Genomic DNA, 19,466 nt, shown 5'->3' with positions numbered 1-19,466 from the left:
AAGGGAAAAATCCAGTGGTCCAGCTGAGCAGCCTCCTACCCCTCTATCCATTTAATCCGCACAAATATTTGAAGCGTTCCCATTAAAAGGAACTAGGCGTTTCTCCAGGGCCAGAGGCTAACCGAGCCCGACGAAAGCTCCTCCGGCATATCGGCCAGGAAAAAAAACAAGTTTAAGAAAAATATAAGTGGGCAGAGAAAGCAAGAGAGGGAGACAAAGAGAATAGGCGAGGTATTCACATATAAAGAAGATTTTTTAAGAGATTTCAGACACATTTATTCATTAAATGTCAACCGTTATCTTAGGAGTAAAAGAGTTCCGAGATTTGAGCCGTTTGATTACAATATTTTACAAATTATTAAAATATTTATTTATTTAAAATAAATTATCGTTAAAAAAAATCTAAAATATTTTTTTTAAATGTTTATCTGTTTCTAATGAAATAATATATTTATTTAAATATATAGAACAAATAATATTAATCATTTCTGTGGTGGGGCCAATAACATTTTTGGCAAGACAAGTAAAAATCTGACTGGGCCGCAAAACAGTTGAGCCCTGGTGTGAGAAAATTTTGTTGGTGGTTTGCCAGAAGAGGGTCTGCACTAACAGCGAGTAGGATTAAATCTGGGGCCCGGTTTCAGACTCTGACAGCTTTTTCTGCATGAGGTGGTGTGGTAATGATTAGGATGGTTAAGCCACTATGAAACAGAGATATCCACCTTACAAAATTAGGCGTTAGATGATCATTCCTCAATCAGAGACCAAAGTGACTTCATATGACTGAGGCACCTGTGGAATGCAACCTCTAATCTATATCCATTTCTGATTGTCCCTTTGGAATCCCATCACAGGCCTCCAGGTTCAACATTGAGAAAGAAATCTTCAAGGACATGGATAAGCAACAAGAATAAGTCGCATGCAAAATCACATTTTTATAAGATGAAGTTATTTAATAATGTGCATCAAAGCAATGGAGTAAATGTGTTATTGCAGTTGTTAGAACAGTTAATCTCAGTTTGAAAAGAACTGAAAGCCAAAAGAAGGGGAAAATGAATACTTGAGAATTAAGAAAAGCCTGATAATTCATCCCGGGCCTAATGTAAACAGTAAGAAGATACAGTAGCAACAATAAAGAAGCAACAAAGGAACCTCAAATTATTCCTTGAGGCAATTAGCCTACTTTTTGTGTTTTCAGCAATTGATGAAATGTAGGTCAGGGACATCACATGAAGCAAGATAGAAAAGCCACAAAAGAGGGAAGGAGGAGGAGATTGGGTTTGGTTTAATCACGTACTTCGGCCAAGGTTTTTAGACCCCGTAATAAAGCACAACTTCAGTAAATGGAGGGGGCTGTGAACTCCAGCCCATCCAGGCCATAAAAGCCCACTGTGCTGAATTACCCTGTTATTAACAGTAATGTAGTCCCCCATTCCTGCTTTCCACAGCCCACTCAGACACTCTGCATGGGTCTAATAATGCACACCCTTGATAGCCTCTTGGGAAAGGAGGGGGGGTGGGGGGCGGGTGGACACAGACAGAAGAGATAAACAGCATGCCAGTTGGCACTACTATTCATCTCTCAGAGACCAAAAGAAGTGGCCCTTCAGCCTCTCACTCTTCCAAAAGAAATCCATTCACTTACTGTCTTTAAATATTTTGAAATTGAGCCAAAATCCAGTGGAAATGAAATGGCGCTAGACCTGCCTCCAAATTTACACAAATACATCAAATACATAAATCTAGCCTTCAATCACTGGCATTTGGCGGTTTCTGAAGGCTATGTCAACTCGTGGCTTGAAAAGATAGCAGGGTCATCTAACAAAACTGTGAGTCAAAAGCTACTCCTTGAGGTAAAAGAAAAACTTGTTGGTTTTATTTGGTATGTTTACATGGGTTTGCACCAGTATAAGATTCATCTGACAGAGTTCAGGCACATTGTTAGCATTCATTTATGGAAGCTCGCTTTTGCCTCGGATTAAAAAATAAAATGGTAATGCTGGGATAAAGTTTAAAAAGTCAAAATTGCAAGAAATAAAGTCACACTGCAAGTTATAAAATTACATAGTAAGATATTCACATTGGGTTATATAAAATTGCTATTATGATGAAGTAAAGTCAATTGATATATATAAAACTAGCATTGTGAGATATAGTCACAATTACAAGACAGTCACAACTGTGACACAAAGCCACATTGCGAGAGATAAAGTTGCAAGTGAATTGTGAGATGGTCACATTTGATGTGGTAGTTCTCAGAATGAAGACGAGGAAGATTAAATGCTAAATTTCTTTAATAACCATGAAGATAATACATAGAGTAAGGCAGACAGAACGATCACACAAACTACTCACATATAGATGAGAACCGACAATGAACAGAAAGAAACGGGGTATAAATACACAGGGAACTTAAGGACAGACAGCTGAACGTAATCAGTAACCAAGGAGACTAACCAGCAGGTGATTAAGACTAAACTGAAGCACATGAAACCAACACAAGTCACAACATAATACTGACAGAAATATAAAAACTGACATTAGGCGATTAAAATAACAATTGTGAGAAATAAAGTTGCAATTATGAGAAATAAAGTCACTCACACATTGTGAGTGATAAAGTCGTAGTTATGAGAAATAGTCAGAGTTTTAAAATATAAAGTCAAGTCACATTGTGAGAGATAAAGTTGTAAGCGACTATTTCTCATAATTACAAGTTCTAATTATGAGAAATAGTCGTTTGTGAGATATAAAAGTAACATTGCGTGATATCATGTCACAAATACAAGAAATAAAGTGGTGGAAACAGGCTTCCATACTAATGCCATGGATTTAAAACTGTAAGCTAAAAGGATTCTAGGGGATACATAGTAATTTAAACCATGATTAATTTTAAAAGAAGCATTTACTCTTGGACTTTGCTCAACCCAAGACAATTAACTCTGAATCTTGCCAACTTTCTTAAAACCGGAGGCTGACATCATCTGTGCCCTTGCCAACCAGTCAGGTATTTTGAGGGCTTGCTGAATAGAGGCCTGTCACAGAACGATTGGTATGTGCTCAAGACAAAAGAACATGTGCTGTGAGATTTTAAGGTCTTTCTGATAGCTTTAGACAGAATGTTTTATGGAATGCACATGACTAGATTATGCTTATAGTTGTCAAGGTCAATAAAGGGACACCAGGAGATCATCATCAGACACTTCAGTATTAGAAGTGATTCAGACTAACAAAATGATTGTCAGTATACAGTATAGCTAACATATATTAGATGTCTAATTTTAAACTCATATATGAAAACACACAAATGCTTTAAGCGTGAGTAGCTTTTTTGCTTGTTTTTGACAATTCGGAAATCAGAACATGGGGTAAATATTTAAAGGTATACTTAGCCAAAAAAAAAAAAAATCTGTAATCATTTATTCACCCAGTGATAACCATACCAGTATGCTGTTTTTTTTTCCCATGGAAAATAAAGCAAGAAACGTAATGCAGCCCTTAAGCTACAAAATTACATCAAAACACTACAGACTGAAATCTAAGCCATTGTTCACTGACAAGTCTATTTAATTATATTATATAAGTGTCAAGCCTAAATGTGGGGTATGGGATCAAATTTGGGTCAAACATATTTGGCTCAATGAGGATAAAGAAAATAAAAAAATATTATTTAAAAATTGTAGAATTTAAAACACATCAAATTTTAGAAATTTACTCTTTGTATTCATCATGTTGGTTACAGTTTTCAGAAAATGAAGACAATATCTATTTTTTGTTCCACAGAGGAAAGTCATACAGGTTTGTAACAACATTACCGTAAGTGAATAATGACAATGTTCTTTTTCTTTTTTTGTTGTTGCTTACCCTCCATCCTCCTGAAAGCCTTCAACTTCATCTCTCTGCTCGGCCAAGGTGGATTCCAGGTCCAGATAACTGCCATTATGAGATAACTGTAAAGCACAGTCGTCGAGCTGAGAGAGAAACAAAATGAAAAAGGCAGATTAAAAGAAATATTCATATGCTAAAAGTATCAAAGTTCCTTCTTAAAATATATAACTATGATGAGACAACATTACATCCGCGTGCAATAATAAATGCATATTTTAGTAAATCATCAGTAATACTGATGCATTTGATATGCATGACATCAGGCTGATATAATGCTGAGCCTTGACATGTCAGCTATGTGCATCACAGGAATGCACCATCATTTTTTTATATATAACATCACACAGATTTATAACTGTGACTAATCACATTCAAGCAGTCATGATTCATATTTCAACTTAATATCAACTCTTTGACACAGATACTGCGAAACACTAGGTGCCATTAAAGCTTAAAGTCATTATGCTGTCATGTTTCTAAACTCACTTCATTAATGGACACATTTTGTCAGAACGTTATTTCAAAACGTGTCTCGTTCATTTTAATATCTCAACCGAGGAATCAAAAGAACTTGCCATAACTATAACACACTCTTGTTCAAGGCATTCAGGCTAACTGATTTATAGAAGTGCTGTGAGGAGCCCATCCACACCATTTTGAGATATGCAGCAGTGTTAAGAGATCTGCTCCGTTGGAGGCCTGTCTGTTTGTTGACACTCAATTACAGCCCAGTGATGGGATTTGAAACCTCCCAGGGGGCTGTTGCTGGGCAGCAGCGTGAACTGTCAATCAACGTGTGAGCCCGGGTCACCCGCGACTCTAAACATGCTAATTACACGCACTGTTCCCAGTTGACTCCCCCCACCCCCAGTTCAGGCCTTTAAGCCTCAGTCTGGCATACTGAGCCACTTCCAGCCCCAGGGACAGGTAAGAATATCCTTCATGCGTTGGCACCAAGTGGAGTTTACTTTTGCCAGCACGTCTATGAAAACCAAAGGGGTCTTTGCTAAAAGTCTCTGTCCCCACCCGTAAGATCTTTGGAATCCTGCTAGCTTTGATTTCCATCGCTATATGAAAACACATGCTTGGACAGGGGACAACTGATTTAGCTAAAATTACCATAAATGTGCAAGAGCCTAAATGTGGGGTATGGGATACAATTTGGGCCAATGACAAAATAGAGTATCTACGACAAAGAAAACACAAAACAATTAAAAACAAATATCCAAGTTCTAAGAATATACTCTTTGTATTCACATTGGTTGTATATGGTTTAGAAAAACGTATAACACTTTCATATGGTTTTGAAAAACTTTTATACCATTTTCAAGAAAGTTTACGTTTAATGCCTCATGCGTTGTGTAAACATTGAATAAAATCATTAATGTAAAAAATGCTTTTTAAAGATTTTTAAGTGTTTATTTTATTAGGTAACACTTTAGTTTAGGGTCCACTTCTTTGTATTAACTAGTTGCTTCTTAGCATGCATTTTAATAGGATATTGGCTGTTTATTTGTACTTATAAAGCACATACTAGTTCCTCATTCTGCATGATCATATTCTACATACCATAATCCTACCCAATACCTAAACTTAACAACTACCTTACTAACTATTAATAAGCAGTAATTAGGAGATTATTGAGGCAAAAGTCATAGTTAATAGTTAGTTAATAGTAAGAATTGGACCCTAATCTAAAGTGTGACCATGCATTAATATCATTAGCCTACTTATTGGAGTCGCACCACATGACATTGTCTTGTCATTTAAAAGTCAAAAGATCTGACTATTTTGGAGACTTGCTGACCTTGACTTGAAGTCATGAGTGTAATTTCCTGTTTTTTTCTGCATTTTTATTGCACCACATGACTTTGCAGACAACGTTGTTGTTTTTTCAAATATAAGGTTTTCTTTTAAAGAATTTCTTCTTCAGTATGAAACCAATAGAGATCTATGGAAGCCTTTTTCCGCCAAAGAATAAAAAATAAAAAGGTAATTGCTACCATTTATCTCGCAATTTTGACTTTTTATCTCACAATTGCATGATATAAAGTCGCAACTGTGTGTTATAAAGTCAGAATTGCGTGATTTAAAATCGCAATAGCGTGTTGTAAAGTCAGAATTGTGAGATATAAACTCGCAATTCTAAAGAGAAAAAAGTCAGACTTTATTTCCTTAGAATTGGACTTTATAACTTGCAATTGTGAGTTTATATCTTACAATTTTGAGAAAAGATGTCAGAATTGCATAAAATAAACTCGCAATTGCGTGTTATAAAGTATATATTTATATATCGCAATTCTGACATTACAAAACACATTTGCGACTTTATATTCCGCAATTCTGACTTTATATACTGCAATTCTGAGAAGTCAGTTCACTGACTTTTTTCCCTTCCAAAAAAAAATATCACAACGTATTTTAATTCGAAAATTAAAAACAAGTTCATTATAGGGGAGGTATATTCAAATGACTATGCATGAATTGTATTTTAAATGTATTTTTAAATAAATTAATGAATCTGCACAAATAAAAGAAATTTAACATCATATCATTGATCCATTTATATTATACCTGCAACCCTGAACAGAGCACTTTCCCCAAACCTGACTTAACTATAACCTTTGAAACGATTAATCCAGCCCAGAGTTTTGGTCTGTGTTTTCCATAAAGTCACTGTCTCTGTTTCTTCCTCTGTCTTGGGCAGAACTGAGATAAAGACGACAGACCTTCAAGCAGATTGCAATTGGCCCGGTAACAGGATTATAGCTCTTCTCCACCTCCCAGAACCTTTGACTGCATGTGTGCTGCGAATTACACACCAGTCAACACCATTAGGTGTGGCAGCTAGAAACCTTAAGCCTCTTTTACACAGAGATTTCAGAAAAGTTGTTCCGGTAACTGTTCTGGTATATTAGGATTTGTTCATTCACACTGTCAGAGCTTTCTTGAATTCTGTGCTTGGGAATTTGACCAGATTTAAATAGCTAACTATCGAAGAAGGAGAAAGTCTGAATACAAAAGGGGGGAAGCGAAGATGAAAATAGCTGCAAACTGATTTGCTGAAAAATGTTTCAATTGTTCGATATACACAATATTACAATACAAAATACACAATACACAATACAAAATGAGTCGATATACACAATATTCAAAACATCCTACTTGTGATTTAAATATTATAACCATAAAAAATCTGTTTTTAATCATTTAAAAATTAAAGATCTAAAATATTTAAAACAAAAAAAGTGTAAAGATTTAAAGTTAAAGAAATAATATAATAAAAAATCAATTAAAAAAAATGTAAACGAGTTTTTACAGGATGTCCTGCCACTTTTTTCCCATTGCATTTTTAAAAAGATTTTTACCTAAGTTGAACATTACGCTTTCCTCCCCATGTGAATATTAGGGATGTGTCCATATTTTTAAATAGACTGTTTAGTGCGTTGTCTAAATGGCTAGTCCACTAATCGTCTTAAGGAAGCTCTGTATAATAAGGCTAGTTTCAGGTTAAACTGAACCTGATCGGACCTGTTTCTTAGAGGCGTTTACATAAGACGTGTTCTTGGCGAAGCAAAACAAAATGGAACAGTGTTCAAGGTGCGTTTTTAACCTGACAACACTCATGGCGGGAAGCTCAAAAAACACCAGACAATGTGATGCGATCACCAAAATGGCCTTAATCGTAATGCGTATGGCATTAGAGGCAGTGCTTTTTTGAGAAATTTAAGGGCACTAGTTTTCCAAGAATGCTTTATCATGTCTAATGCACACCAATTACAACTATTTATCATAAAAGTATCAAAACTATAAATATACATATGGGAAAATAGACATGATTGCTTACTGTCTAGTCAATTTCTGGATGCAGATTTGTCAGTAAAATTAATGAAACCAGGGACAAAAATGTTCCTGTTCCAGGTTGTCCCTTCTTGAAAACAGCCCCAGTTGGACCATCATGTCCAATTTGTGAACATTTTACATACACTGTAAAAAACTATTTTCCTAAGTTGTAAACAAAACATTACGTTACAATGTGTTCTAACCTTGACTGGTTTTCAAATTATCCATTAACAGGCTCTGTCATTCAATTTCCTGCCACAAATTACAGTAATTTAATTAAAAGTGGAGAGAAGGATTTAGGATGTTACTGTAACTGGTAAAGGCATTAAGAGTTGAAAAGCTTTGATCCCATTGCAACTCTATTCATTTCAGAGAGCTGGTGGTGCCCATACATCATGTCATGTTGGAGAAAAGACAAACAACATGTGGTCAACCACGGCAACGATAACTACACTGCCTCATCTTTCTACCTCAAGGGTCTACATTTCCTATCACCCCATGAAAGAAAGCCCAAATTTTCTTCTGACAAGAAGCTCAGTGAGGCATGATATAGGACAGGGGACTAGAAGGAAAAGGATGAGGGCCGTTACAAATAGAGAGTGTTTAATTTAACATGTCCTTAAGATAGAAAGAGTGCTCCACAAGATTATAGCCCAGATCTGAAGCTCACAGGAAATCCAGACACGCAATCCAAAGTCAGACTATATTTAGGGCACATAGACCTGGTAGAGGCATGTCTGGTAGAGGTACAGGTGGGGAGTGATAAGATGTGCAAGTACTCATGACAAAAAAAAGAAAAGAAAAACCATGAACGTTCCACTCATTCTTGTTCCATTCACCAGTTTTAAAGCCATTTACAGCAGGGCAAGAGGGCATAAAGTAGACAATGACATAACTGTCCTGATATTATACAATGAAAAAAACAAGCCTCAAAAAGTACCAAATTCCTTTTCTTGATGGTTACACCACATGACAAATTATTGAGTTAAAATTGTAGATGAAAATGGTCTAATCTTTAAAAAATGAATGCAGATGGGAAAAAAAACAGAAGAATAGTTAACAGAAGAGATATCACAGGTTTATCACTTATCTTAAAGGGTTAGTTCATCCAAAAAAAAAAAAAATCATAATTTACTCACCCTCAAGTTATTCCAAACCTGAATGTATTTCTTTCTTCTGGTGAACACAAAAGAAGATATTTTGAAGTATTTTGGTAACCAAACAGCTGATGGGCCCCATTGACTTCCATAATATGGAAAAGGAAAAAAAAAAACTATGGAAGTCAATGGGGCCCATCAACTGTTTGGTTAACAACATTCTTCAAGATATCTTCTAGATTTTATTTTACAGAAGAGGCCAGGAAATTCCAGGAACGTAGAGAGATAGTTTATCCAAAAATGAAAATTCTGTCATCTTTTACTCATCCTTAAGTCGCTCCAGTCCAAACCTAAGACTTTTTCGATATTTTACTACGTTTTTGTCCAAACAATGAAATTAAATGGGGTCCAATGTTGTTTGGATCTCAACGTTCTTCAAAATGTTGTCTTTTGGTTTGGAACAACAAGGTGAGTGAATTTATTTTCATTTCTGAGAAAACTATCTCATTTTATTCCTCCTAAAGTAACAAGAACTGATCCTGAATCATCTCATAACTTCAGACTCTGTTAGCTTAAAATAACTCCGATTTAGATCCAAGACTAAACTCTTCCTTTTAAAACATTGCAAACATTAAAGTGCCTGATACCCCTGGATATAAATCCTCAGGCAAACATTATATATAGCCCATTATGTTGTTATAAGACCCTTATGTTAGACCCTTAAACTAAAGTGTTGCACTTCGTTCTTGAGCCAGAACTCCCTTGTCTTGGCTCAAGAGTTGTAATGTATTTACATCTTCAAGAGGCAGAAAGTAGATTGCTTCCTAAGAACTTGGCAGGGTAATTGAGCGAAGGGAAAAAAAACATTTTTGGTTCATTTTTCCTCCTTTTCGTGGTCTCCAGATGTGCTCAGTCTTTTTCAGTTTGACCCAGATATTTCATTGCAAGAGACCCATTGCAGGTACTTCAGATTAGTCACCCGGCCGGGAGCGAGTCAGGGACACTGATAACCATCAGACGGATGCGGCCTCCAGGGTGCTCGATTCCATGTGTTTTCATGTCAGCTGTACCATGGATCAATCAGACTGAAGCTAACAGCATTCCTCTCTGCTGCTGAGCTGACTGCCAGGTTCCTTGCATTACTGTCAACAGACTTGTGAAGGTGAGGGCCAGCTTTAACCGTAATGTGCTGGTGTTTCTTGGGAAACAGTCACCCTTCAATGGTCTTCGTCATCATGTCTGTTCTATAATCTCACTCTCTCTGTGCCCTTCATCAAGTGTTTCATAAGGCTCACAGTGATGGTGTGAGATTCGCCAGCCTTTCTTCAAAATGACATCAGCCCCTAAAAAGGGCAGTGACTCTATCTGAAAACTCATTTTCACTCATTTACAACTCTTGTTACTGGAACACACACTGTCTAATGACAAGACAATAAGAAATCATGTGCAATTCAAGTAAAACAAAAGAAAAAAAATAGATGGAAGTTATTAGTATTTTTTTATTTTTTTTATAACCGAAATTCACAGTTAAAGCTAAATTCCTAGTCACAGAGCTCAAAACAAAAGTATTGTGTGATTGGCCGAAAAAAAAAGTATTTAACTTTTATTAATTTGATTTCATATTTATAAATGTTAATTTCTATTGTTAAATGGATACTATTTGCATTCACATTTCAGTTGTATCTCATCATTTCTTTCAAAAAATCTTTTTGTATAGCTTTTTTTTATTTTTAATGTATGTGATGTGTACTTTATCTAAAGTAACTGAAACTTTATCTAAAGTAGAGATTTAGAGGATAAATATTATTTACTATACTACATTTTTTTCAAATGTTAAGCTTTTTTAATGTTTGTTTAAATGTTTACTTGATTAAGAAATGTTCTTACATTTTGTTTTTAAATGTATACTATTTACATTTTATTTACAACATATTTTTAAAAAGTTTAATATATATGTGTGTGTATATAGGCTATACATATATATATATATAATATATATATATATATGTATGTGTGTGTGTGTGTGTGTGTGTGTGTATATATATTTATATATATATATATATATATACTCGATATATATATATCATACTTTGTTCTGTTTGTTTTTATTCCATCAAATGTAGTCAAATAAAAATTTTCAATAATAACTTGGACTCATAGTGTTACATTAATATTCAGTTGAAAATTAAGCCATACATGGTCAAATAAATAAATACTGGCGTAAGGTTCCAGACTTTATCTGCAAATTTAGCTAGCTTACCCAAGTTGACACACATAAAATGCACCCAAATGGGTAACACTTTATATTAACTGCACACTATTTATTATTAGTTAATCATCAGTAAACAGTTAATGCATCATTTATAAAGCGTTAATATAAATTAATAAGCAGTTTATACATACAGCTATAAATGATTTATTCTTGATTTATAAGGATACCTATAATGTGTTAAATAATTGTATTTTCAAACTTTATTAATGATTATTTATTATTTCTAAATGAAGTATTGCATTATTTACAAACCAGTTGTTTAGTAGTCAGTGGTTCATAAGATCACTTAGAAAGTGTAAGTAAATTATTAATAAACAATTTAAATGTACATTCATACAAATTATTCAGACATATAGTAGTTACTTAGTGTGTTTATAAATGCTTTATTAACAAATATTTCTGCTGTAATTCATGGTTAATTCAGGTAGTTATGAAGCATTTAGTAGTGGTCAGTTAACTATTTTTGTGAGTGATACAGAACATAGAACAAGCGACTGTTCTGTCATTTGAATCACACTTGGAATGTATTCAGGAAAACTGGGTCATTTTTTGACATTAAGGTGACCCAAATGGCCCAATTTAACTGAACACACCCTAATAATACAAGGAATTAAATGTGAATATACAATATATACAGGTATGGTTAAATAAACAAGCTCCAGATTAAAGAGTAGTGCAAAGGATTAAAGCAGTAGCAAAGGCTGCAGTTCTGGGAGAGCAGCTAATCTGAGCGCAGAGCTCCTGGATTAACAACAGTATAACTGACGGTTCCCCACCCAGCCACTGACCCTGTGACCCTGTGGTCATGAGGACGGAAAGCCGGGCCTGGCCTTCCTCTTCCAACCACAGAATACAGCACTGGCAAGCGAGCACAGATCTGGGGATGTCCTAAAAATAAGAGTTCACTGGGAACTAGCATCGCTTTCCAAATCCACACACAAAATTTCATCCTCAATTTCATCTCCAAGCTCAGTTTTAGCCATTGTAGGAAGGGAATAAACTTTTCTCATTCAGATTTTTTCAGTCGCTGCCGTCACCCTGACTGAACTCCTCAGGTCATGGCGAATAAAATATAAAACAACATCCTCCAAACTGCAATGTAGCATATTAACCAAGCTGCTTTTATTAAATCTGTGAACTGTGAAACCGACAGCGGTCTGCGTGTTCCAGAAAGTCTGGTTCTACATCAAAGACGTAATTAAATGACATAACAATGTGCAGCGGCTAAATGAATCACTCGTTGACATGCTTCGGCCACTTGATGTGTGTTAGCAATAAGTATTTTTGTGTTTGTTTCCATTTTAAAATTATAACAGTGTCTGTGGCTGCCTTCTAAATACGCAGCAGCAAATTAGCAAACATGTTAAGAAGGGTTTGTCACATGTATGTGGACCACAACAGCAATCATTCGTGTTTCGGAGGCGTGCGAAGCCAACGAGAAACGTGGAGCTTTTTTTTTTTTTTGCAGACTCTGCCGAAAAAATACAGAGGAAAAGTCGTTGGCCTGCAAAAACCTTAACTCTGCATAACAATGTGTAAGGCTAATCCAGAGTTCAGCCGCAGATGTGAAGGGCTAGCCTATATTTTACAGCATTTAGCATAACTTCTCATTACCAGACTCTGTAATTTCGGCAAAATTCATGCGCAGACAGAAAAGGCTTCCCGAAAAAAAGGAACTCGGTGAAGACCCGCATCCATCAAGCTTAGTAGGAGATGTGTGTGCAAGTGTATGTCTGTGCGTGTGTATGTGAGAGAGATAAAACAGAAAGTGAGAAATGTCGATTTACTATTTAAATAATCTGGCTTTTTTTACTATTTAAATAAAAGTACCTTAAATTATGATCTTAAAAGCAAAATAGGATTTAATAGGAGTAAAATAGGATATTCAATGAGAAAAAAATTACTGGTGAGACTTAAATTTATCCGTCAAGAATTTATTTGATCATGAAAAGTGGGCTTTAAACAACAAAATAATGCCTTAGTAGCTCTATTTGGTTGTTGGTTTACATTATCCAATAGCCCGCCCAGCCTGAGTGACATCAGCAAAAAGTGATGAAAAGCAAGTTCCTTTTGGAATAATGTGCAGTGATAAATTGTTCACAATAAGTGCAAGAATTTGCTCCATTACTTTATCAGTTGGGTGGATGTTTTAATATTCTGCAATAAAGTAGCATTTGGATCAGATGTTTTACAAATGGAGTAAGTCCTTAAAGGACTATTCAATCTGGAAACAAGATAACTAAACCATCTGAAAATACATTCAACCCATTAAGCTCAGAAGGCATCACAAACCATATCACTATAATTTGGTTGGCACATTGACACAACATTTCACCTGTTTTGCACTGCACATACTAGGCTACCTGGGGGGCAAAAAATAAATCTACACCACAAAGTAACTCCAACTATTCAAAATCAACAACAGTGTCACACCATATGGTACATGTTCCTCATTGCATCCTGAATAAACAATTTATAATGCTGCTAAAAACATGTCTGTATATCTTACATAAAAATATTATAATCAGGCTAGTCTTCATTTTATTCAAGTATGAAGAGAAATATATGTCCTAGGCATTTTATAACCAAGTTCCACATTGATGGAATTGTTTGATAACTTTAAAATACTCTACTAATGCACATTTTGATTAACAACATAACTTATGACAGCCTTTTATGACACCCTGGACACGTAACTCTGTTACTCTTTGCTGTAAATGAAAATAAAAATCAAGACAAAGATGGACCGTGTTCAACCGAACGAATCCAACTGGCTCATTTGCGGGCTGATGTTAAATAGCAGGCCAGCACATCACATGACCTCCACCAACCCCTAACCCCCCTCCCCGTCCTTCCCCCTCTCCCTCTCTCTCTCTGTTTCTAACTTTCTCTGTCTCACTGGCTCTACTTCACTGAAGCTTTATTTGATCTCTGTTGTTTCTTATACTGACTGCTTAATTGTAGTAAATCTGGGAAAACAAACTGTTTCTTCAATAAGAGTTTAAATCATATCTCATGTTGCAAAGCTGCCAACACTTTTAAACTGAAAATTGTGTGGAGGGTAGGGATGTTCAGGTTCCCTATTAGCATTTAAATCCCAAATTTAGCAAACCTAAGTGGAGGGAAGTTGAAAAATTTGCTGGCCTGGGACCTTCTGATGCACCAGAGAATTCATTCCTTGCCAGAGAGAAGCAAATTAGAAATAATAATAATAAAGGAAACACCCAGATATACATGTATGAATCATAACTACATTGATCTTATTTTGGAAAAACTTTGTGATCAAATTTGGTCCAGAGTTATATAATAATAATTATATAGTAATAAATAAGATAACAGAGCTTTGATGCTTGTTATATTAGTGCATTGTGGACCACTAGCATCCCCAACAGCCATGTCATAGCCTACATATATGAAATATGGCTACACAGCACTGGGCACTGAAAAAATGGTGCTCACTTTTACATTCAAAGTTCCAATGGATGCCGTTTACTGGAAAAAGAATCCTTCAGATCTGGTGCCTTCAAAAGTGAACCGGATCTTACACGATTGGGCATGTTTTGTTTCAAAATACAGGTATGAACTCCAATTTTCATTATGCATGTTTAGATCTGTGCTTCTGACACAAATTATGAAAATATGATTGCTAAATCGTTATCGCCATGAACACATCATGTTCAAAATGATAGTTACATTATTTATTTATTTGGAGAGCGAGACCTAATACTGGACATTGTAAAATACAATATGGTCAGTGTCTTAATTGCACACATATGTGGTCAAGAAAAGAAGTCATGGTCACATGAGGGCAAAATCCAATAGTTAAGAGAGTAGCGATATATAATAATAATAATTCATTACATTTATATAGCGCTTTTCTCTGCACTCAAATCGCTTTATTTAGAAGGGGGAATCTCCTCAACCTTGTATTGAAGCACAATATATCAAGCACAGGTCAATTTCAAAATCAAGGAACTATTTGTTAGGTCACCACAGCACATCCAAATGAAAAACTGAAACATGTTGCAAAATCTGCAAGGAGAAATCTTTCCCTTACGCGCAAAGTTCCGGATCGTGTGGATTCCTATTGAATTTACTTGATTTTGCCCGTGAAAATTTGCCGAACAACAGTATTTTGGTAAATGTGGAAGCACCTTAACACTGCTTATATTTCTCTCTGGGACATTAGGAGCACACCGGGGGGGTTCACGGTGATGCCTTAAAAGAACCATTTTGGGTTCCCCAAAGAAGCTTTCAGTAAACAGTTCTTAAAAGAACCAACCATCTTTTCTTATTGTAAAGAACATATCAATAATCTAAAGAACCTTTTTTTACTAAGACCTTTCTTTGCAAAGGATGTCAAAGATTCTTCATGGAACCATAAATTATAATAAATAACTTTTATTTTTAAGAGTGAATTTTAACATACTATAAAAAGATATTCTGTTGAGTATTCATCCCTAAATAGTGATTAGAATAATCAAATAATATAATTCTTCATGAATTTTGTCCTATTTTTGGACTACAATGTCAACAGTTGAAGACATCTTTCACAGGAAATACGTCTAAGAAGACTTTAGGTAATTGGGCTCATCAGAAAGTATGAAGTAGAACAAAATTCTAATTGTAAAACAAAAGTCAAATAACTAATGAGTTTCTGGACTTGTGTATCCATCTGTTGAAAATGTTTCACCATTTAACCAAGTGGCTTAAGGAACCGTCTAAATGGTGGGGATTGAGTGCTAGTCACGAAGCAACTGAGATGCTGTAAAAGTTCCATTGATGTAGTGGGTAAGTCACATTATCTTTTATCTGGTGAACGTTCGCAAGCCAACTAATGGCAACACGGAGTTGACATTCACCTTTTTGAAAACAACAGTCGTACTCGCAGTACACAAGAGAACCGTTATGTTCCTATACAAACAACAATAGGACAAGCTACACCAAACAGGAAGGTTCGGCCCCTCGTAGGACCCTTTTTATCTGAACGGTCATCACCGACAGTGCCAATGACAGCTGAAGATTCCTGAGTATATGGACATGGTATGCTCAAGCATTCAGTCCACCCAAGTATGGCCCTCAGCTGCTGTGCATTCCTCTAAGACCACAATAACAGCACTCCTAAAACCTGCTTAAGGGATAACACTGTTTATGTGGTGGAAACGAACCAAGTTTAAGACAACAATTATATCTTATACAGTTGGAGAAGGACCTTGATTGTTTTGGGTCATGAGTGTAATGAAGGAGAGCTGGGTAATTTAGACGTGAGGTTTATTACAGGCTGTGAGAAGAGACAGAATGTGAATATCCACAATACCAACACCAGCTACCTGTCGTTCCTATTATGACATCAGCAAACTGATTACTCATAATTGCAAATAAACAATGCTGCCAGCTATAATAGTTTTGTTATTGACTGTATCTAAATAGAACAGCATAAATAACTATTCCAGCCTGAAAAGATGTGCTTTAGAAGCACTGATAAAAACAAACAACCCCCTGGGTGCACAGGACACCACCTTGGTGCAGTGCGGACCGAGACGCACTGAAGTATCCTGACATCATATCACTTCTCCCTAACAGTGCCTTGCCACAGCACAAATAATATGGCAAGTCATTTCAACATTAAATCTTTTACTCTAACTAGTATCTATTTTATATTACTACTACATGTTTTTAAATACACTGAAAAAAATGGAAACATAAATTGAAAAAATTTATTAAAATCAAAATTATTATTTAACATCAATGAATCAACAAAAATACATCAATTTATACCAACAAAAAAGAGCTCTTTAAAGTAACAATTGCAGGTTTCAATTTTTTACAGTGTACTAGTTAACCCAACAATGACTAGTATCTGATTAAATTAGTCATTAGAACATGTACTTTTAGTCACTATTACAGTAGTGACAAGTAACTGTTCCTTAGTTTTGATAACAATTTGCTATTTTTTGTCAATTAATTTTAAATTTAATCTGTGGTTTAAATATCAACTATTCAATTCAGACTTCAAATACCACTTTTACAAGTAATTATTCACTAAGTACTAGCATTGTATAACTGTTACTAGTGTGCAGTCCAAGTACTTGTTGAATAGACTTGTACTTATTTATTAACACTAATAACTTAGTATCTATATTTATTAGACACTTGTATTAGTAACATTTCTTATCTAACTAGTTACAATTGTTGTTTACAAATTAATACTCAGACTAGCCACTTAATAATTACAATATACCCGTTTACTAGAATACTAATTGGTAGGCCTATATGTATTGTCTAATAAATAGATACTAATAAATAGTTGCAAGTAATTAATTAATAAATACTAGGCTACTAGTAGGCTATCTAATGAAAAATGAACCTGGTCACTATTAAAGTATTTTCTATGAATTACAAAAAGAACTAGTAGCATAAATATAGATGCTGCTAGTTCTAAGTTTTGGGGAATAAATGCCAAAAAGGCTTGCCATATAACTGCATGATGCCCTGCAGAATTACTGCAATAACATTAGTGCACTGCATCAGAAATAGGTGTAAATACCTCTAATAAAAAGTAATGTAAATAGAGTGAATAAAATGATGTTTGCCTTAGGGGTGTCATACCTTGTGTGGTGCTTTCAGAAGTCTGTGAACTCCAGCGATCTGATTGATGAGCGGAATATCCTCTCTGAATGTGAAATGTGGGGGTCTGGTCGGCTCCGGAAAATTTGTGCTATTAAATGGATCAGTATCATCTAAGAACTGCACCCTGCATGCAAACGTAGCCATGATACATCCATACACGTCGATTTGGGAAAAGTCGGTACAACAACAAAAAAGTATATAACGACTTAAAATCCTTTAGATCAGTCGCAGTGTAAAAGTGTCAAGAATCCAGGTAACGTTAGCCTACACTCCGTCCTACTCCGATGTCCTGTTAGTGTTTAGTGGTTTCTATATTTCTACAGTAGTTTATAGCTAGAGAAAGGACGGTAATATCCAAGGGCATGTCGGGTAGGCAAGGTGCTGAGGCAGACTGCTGCAGATGGGACGGGACGGGACATCTACAGCCTGTGATGTCTACAGCGATGTAAGTATGTGAGCGGGACTGGGGGACTCCCTCCAGTCACAACAGTGAAGGGAAGAGAGAAAGAGCCGGAGTTTTGGCGACATCTAGAGGTGGAGTTTATATCACAACACGGCGCCTTTGTGCAAAATTATCTTTAAATTGTATTGTTTATTCTCTTGTGAAAACGCAGTACTTGGCATAATTTTTAAAAAGAGTACTTATAACACAAATAATAAACTTTAAAGAATATACTTGTGAACAGATTAAGTGTGAACAGAATGCATTTTTTTTAAACAATTATGTGCATGATATTTACAATCAAATGAAATGTAGCCTAATATTTAAAAAAAATTGAAATACGGTTAAACTGTAGCCTGCGGTCCAGCATTTGGTAAAGGATGTATATGGAATGTACCATATTGGAAAGCTTAAAGTAAAACTTTTAATTTTATATTATTAGGCCTACACACTTTTAAGTGAAAGTAAAAGAAAGTTTACTTTCTCTAGGTAGCCTAACCTACACTAGTTTACCCAAAAATTTAAATTCTGCAATTTTACTTACCCTCAAGTTAAGTGTATATACCTGTATGAATATCAGCAGTTGATGGGCTCTATTTTTTCCCCCATATTATGGAAGTCAATGTGGCCCATCAGCCTGAGCCCATCAGTTTGGTTACCGACATTCTTCACTATTGGGTGAACTATCCTCTATTGTTGATAGTGAAATTGTATTTTATTTAATTAATAGGCCTATTATATAATAAAAAAAATACATTTTAACTAGGCTACGTTGTTTGTATGTAGGCTATGTATATGTAGCCTATATATATATAGCACTTTGCACATTTCAGAAAAGAACCATATCTTTCACGAGGAACTGCAATCGTTATTGTGGTGAATTATGTTTTTTACTGAAATGTTGTCTCACTACATCTCACCCTAATTAGTTGTAAGCATATTAGCACTCATAGTAGGCTAACCTAAACCTAAACTATGTTTGCTTATTAAATATGGCATCTGTTTCAGCGTCCGACAAGGAAGCAACATTCTCTTACGAGAGGTTCTCTCGTATTGCGTAAGTTTAGCTTACGCTACGGAAAGATTCATCTTCTCGAGATACTGAAGCCAAAAAATTATCCTTAATTTTGTATACCTTGTCAACGCAGTGCAGCAGCTAGCAGACCTAGAGCAGGCCATCTCGCGTGCTCATTGGCTGCCCTGCGGGCAACTGCTGCAGCCTACCAGTGAGCCCGGCGTGACGTCACGCCCAATGAAGGGCGCCCGCGCCTTTATAGCGTCACAGCCCGCCAGA

General features: G+C 35.6%; 1 protein-coding gene across 6 annotated transcripts in view; it reads right to left on the bottom strand.

Annotated features, from left to right (window-relative positions):
* Positions 1 to 18,356, bottom strand: part of fhod3b (formin homology 2 domain containing 3b) — a 242,332-nt gene extending 223,976 nt beyond the window's left edge. For 2 of the 6 annotated variants that reach the window (XM_077209220.1, XM_077209222.1), the window contains exons 1-2: positions 17,710 to 18,353; positions 3,865 to 3,971 (exon numbers count right to left, since the gene is read on the bottom strand). In XM_077209220.1, coding sequence (XP_077065335.1) covers positions 3,865 to 3,971; positions 17,710 to 17,874 — 272 coding nt within the window. In that variant the 5' untranslated portion in view covers positions 17,875 to 18,353. Of the gene's footprint in view, positions 1 to 3,864; positions 3,972 to 17,709 lie in introns of all 6 variants that reach the window. The other 4 variants (XM_077209219.1, XM_077209221.1, XM_077209223.1 and 1 more) reach the window with 4 other exon arrangements.
* Between the last annotated feature and the right edge of the window lie 1,110 nt (positions 18,357 to 19,466).

This window comes from Siphateles boraxobius, unplaced genomic scaffold, assembly GCF_051911475.1.
Source record: "Siphateles boraxobius isolate OS27281-9 unplaced genomic scaffold, OSU_SipBor_1 12, whole genome shotgun sequence".
NCBI classification, from domain to species: Eukaryota; Metazoa; Chordata; class Actinopteri; order Cypriniformes; family Leuciscidae; genus Siphateles; species Siphateles boraxobius.
The sequence above is the reverse complement of the archived record's forward strand: the minus strand, read 5'-3'. Positions and strand labels throughout refer to the sequence as shown.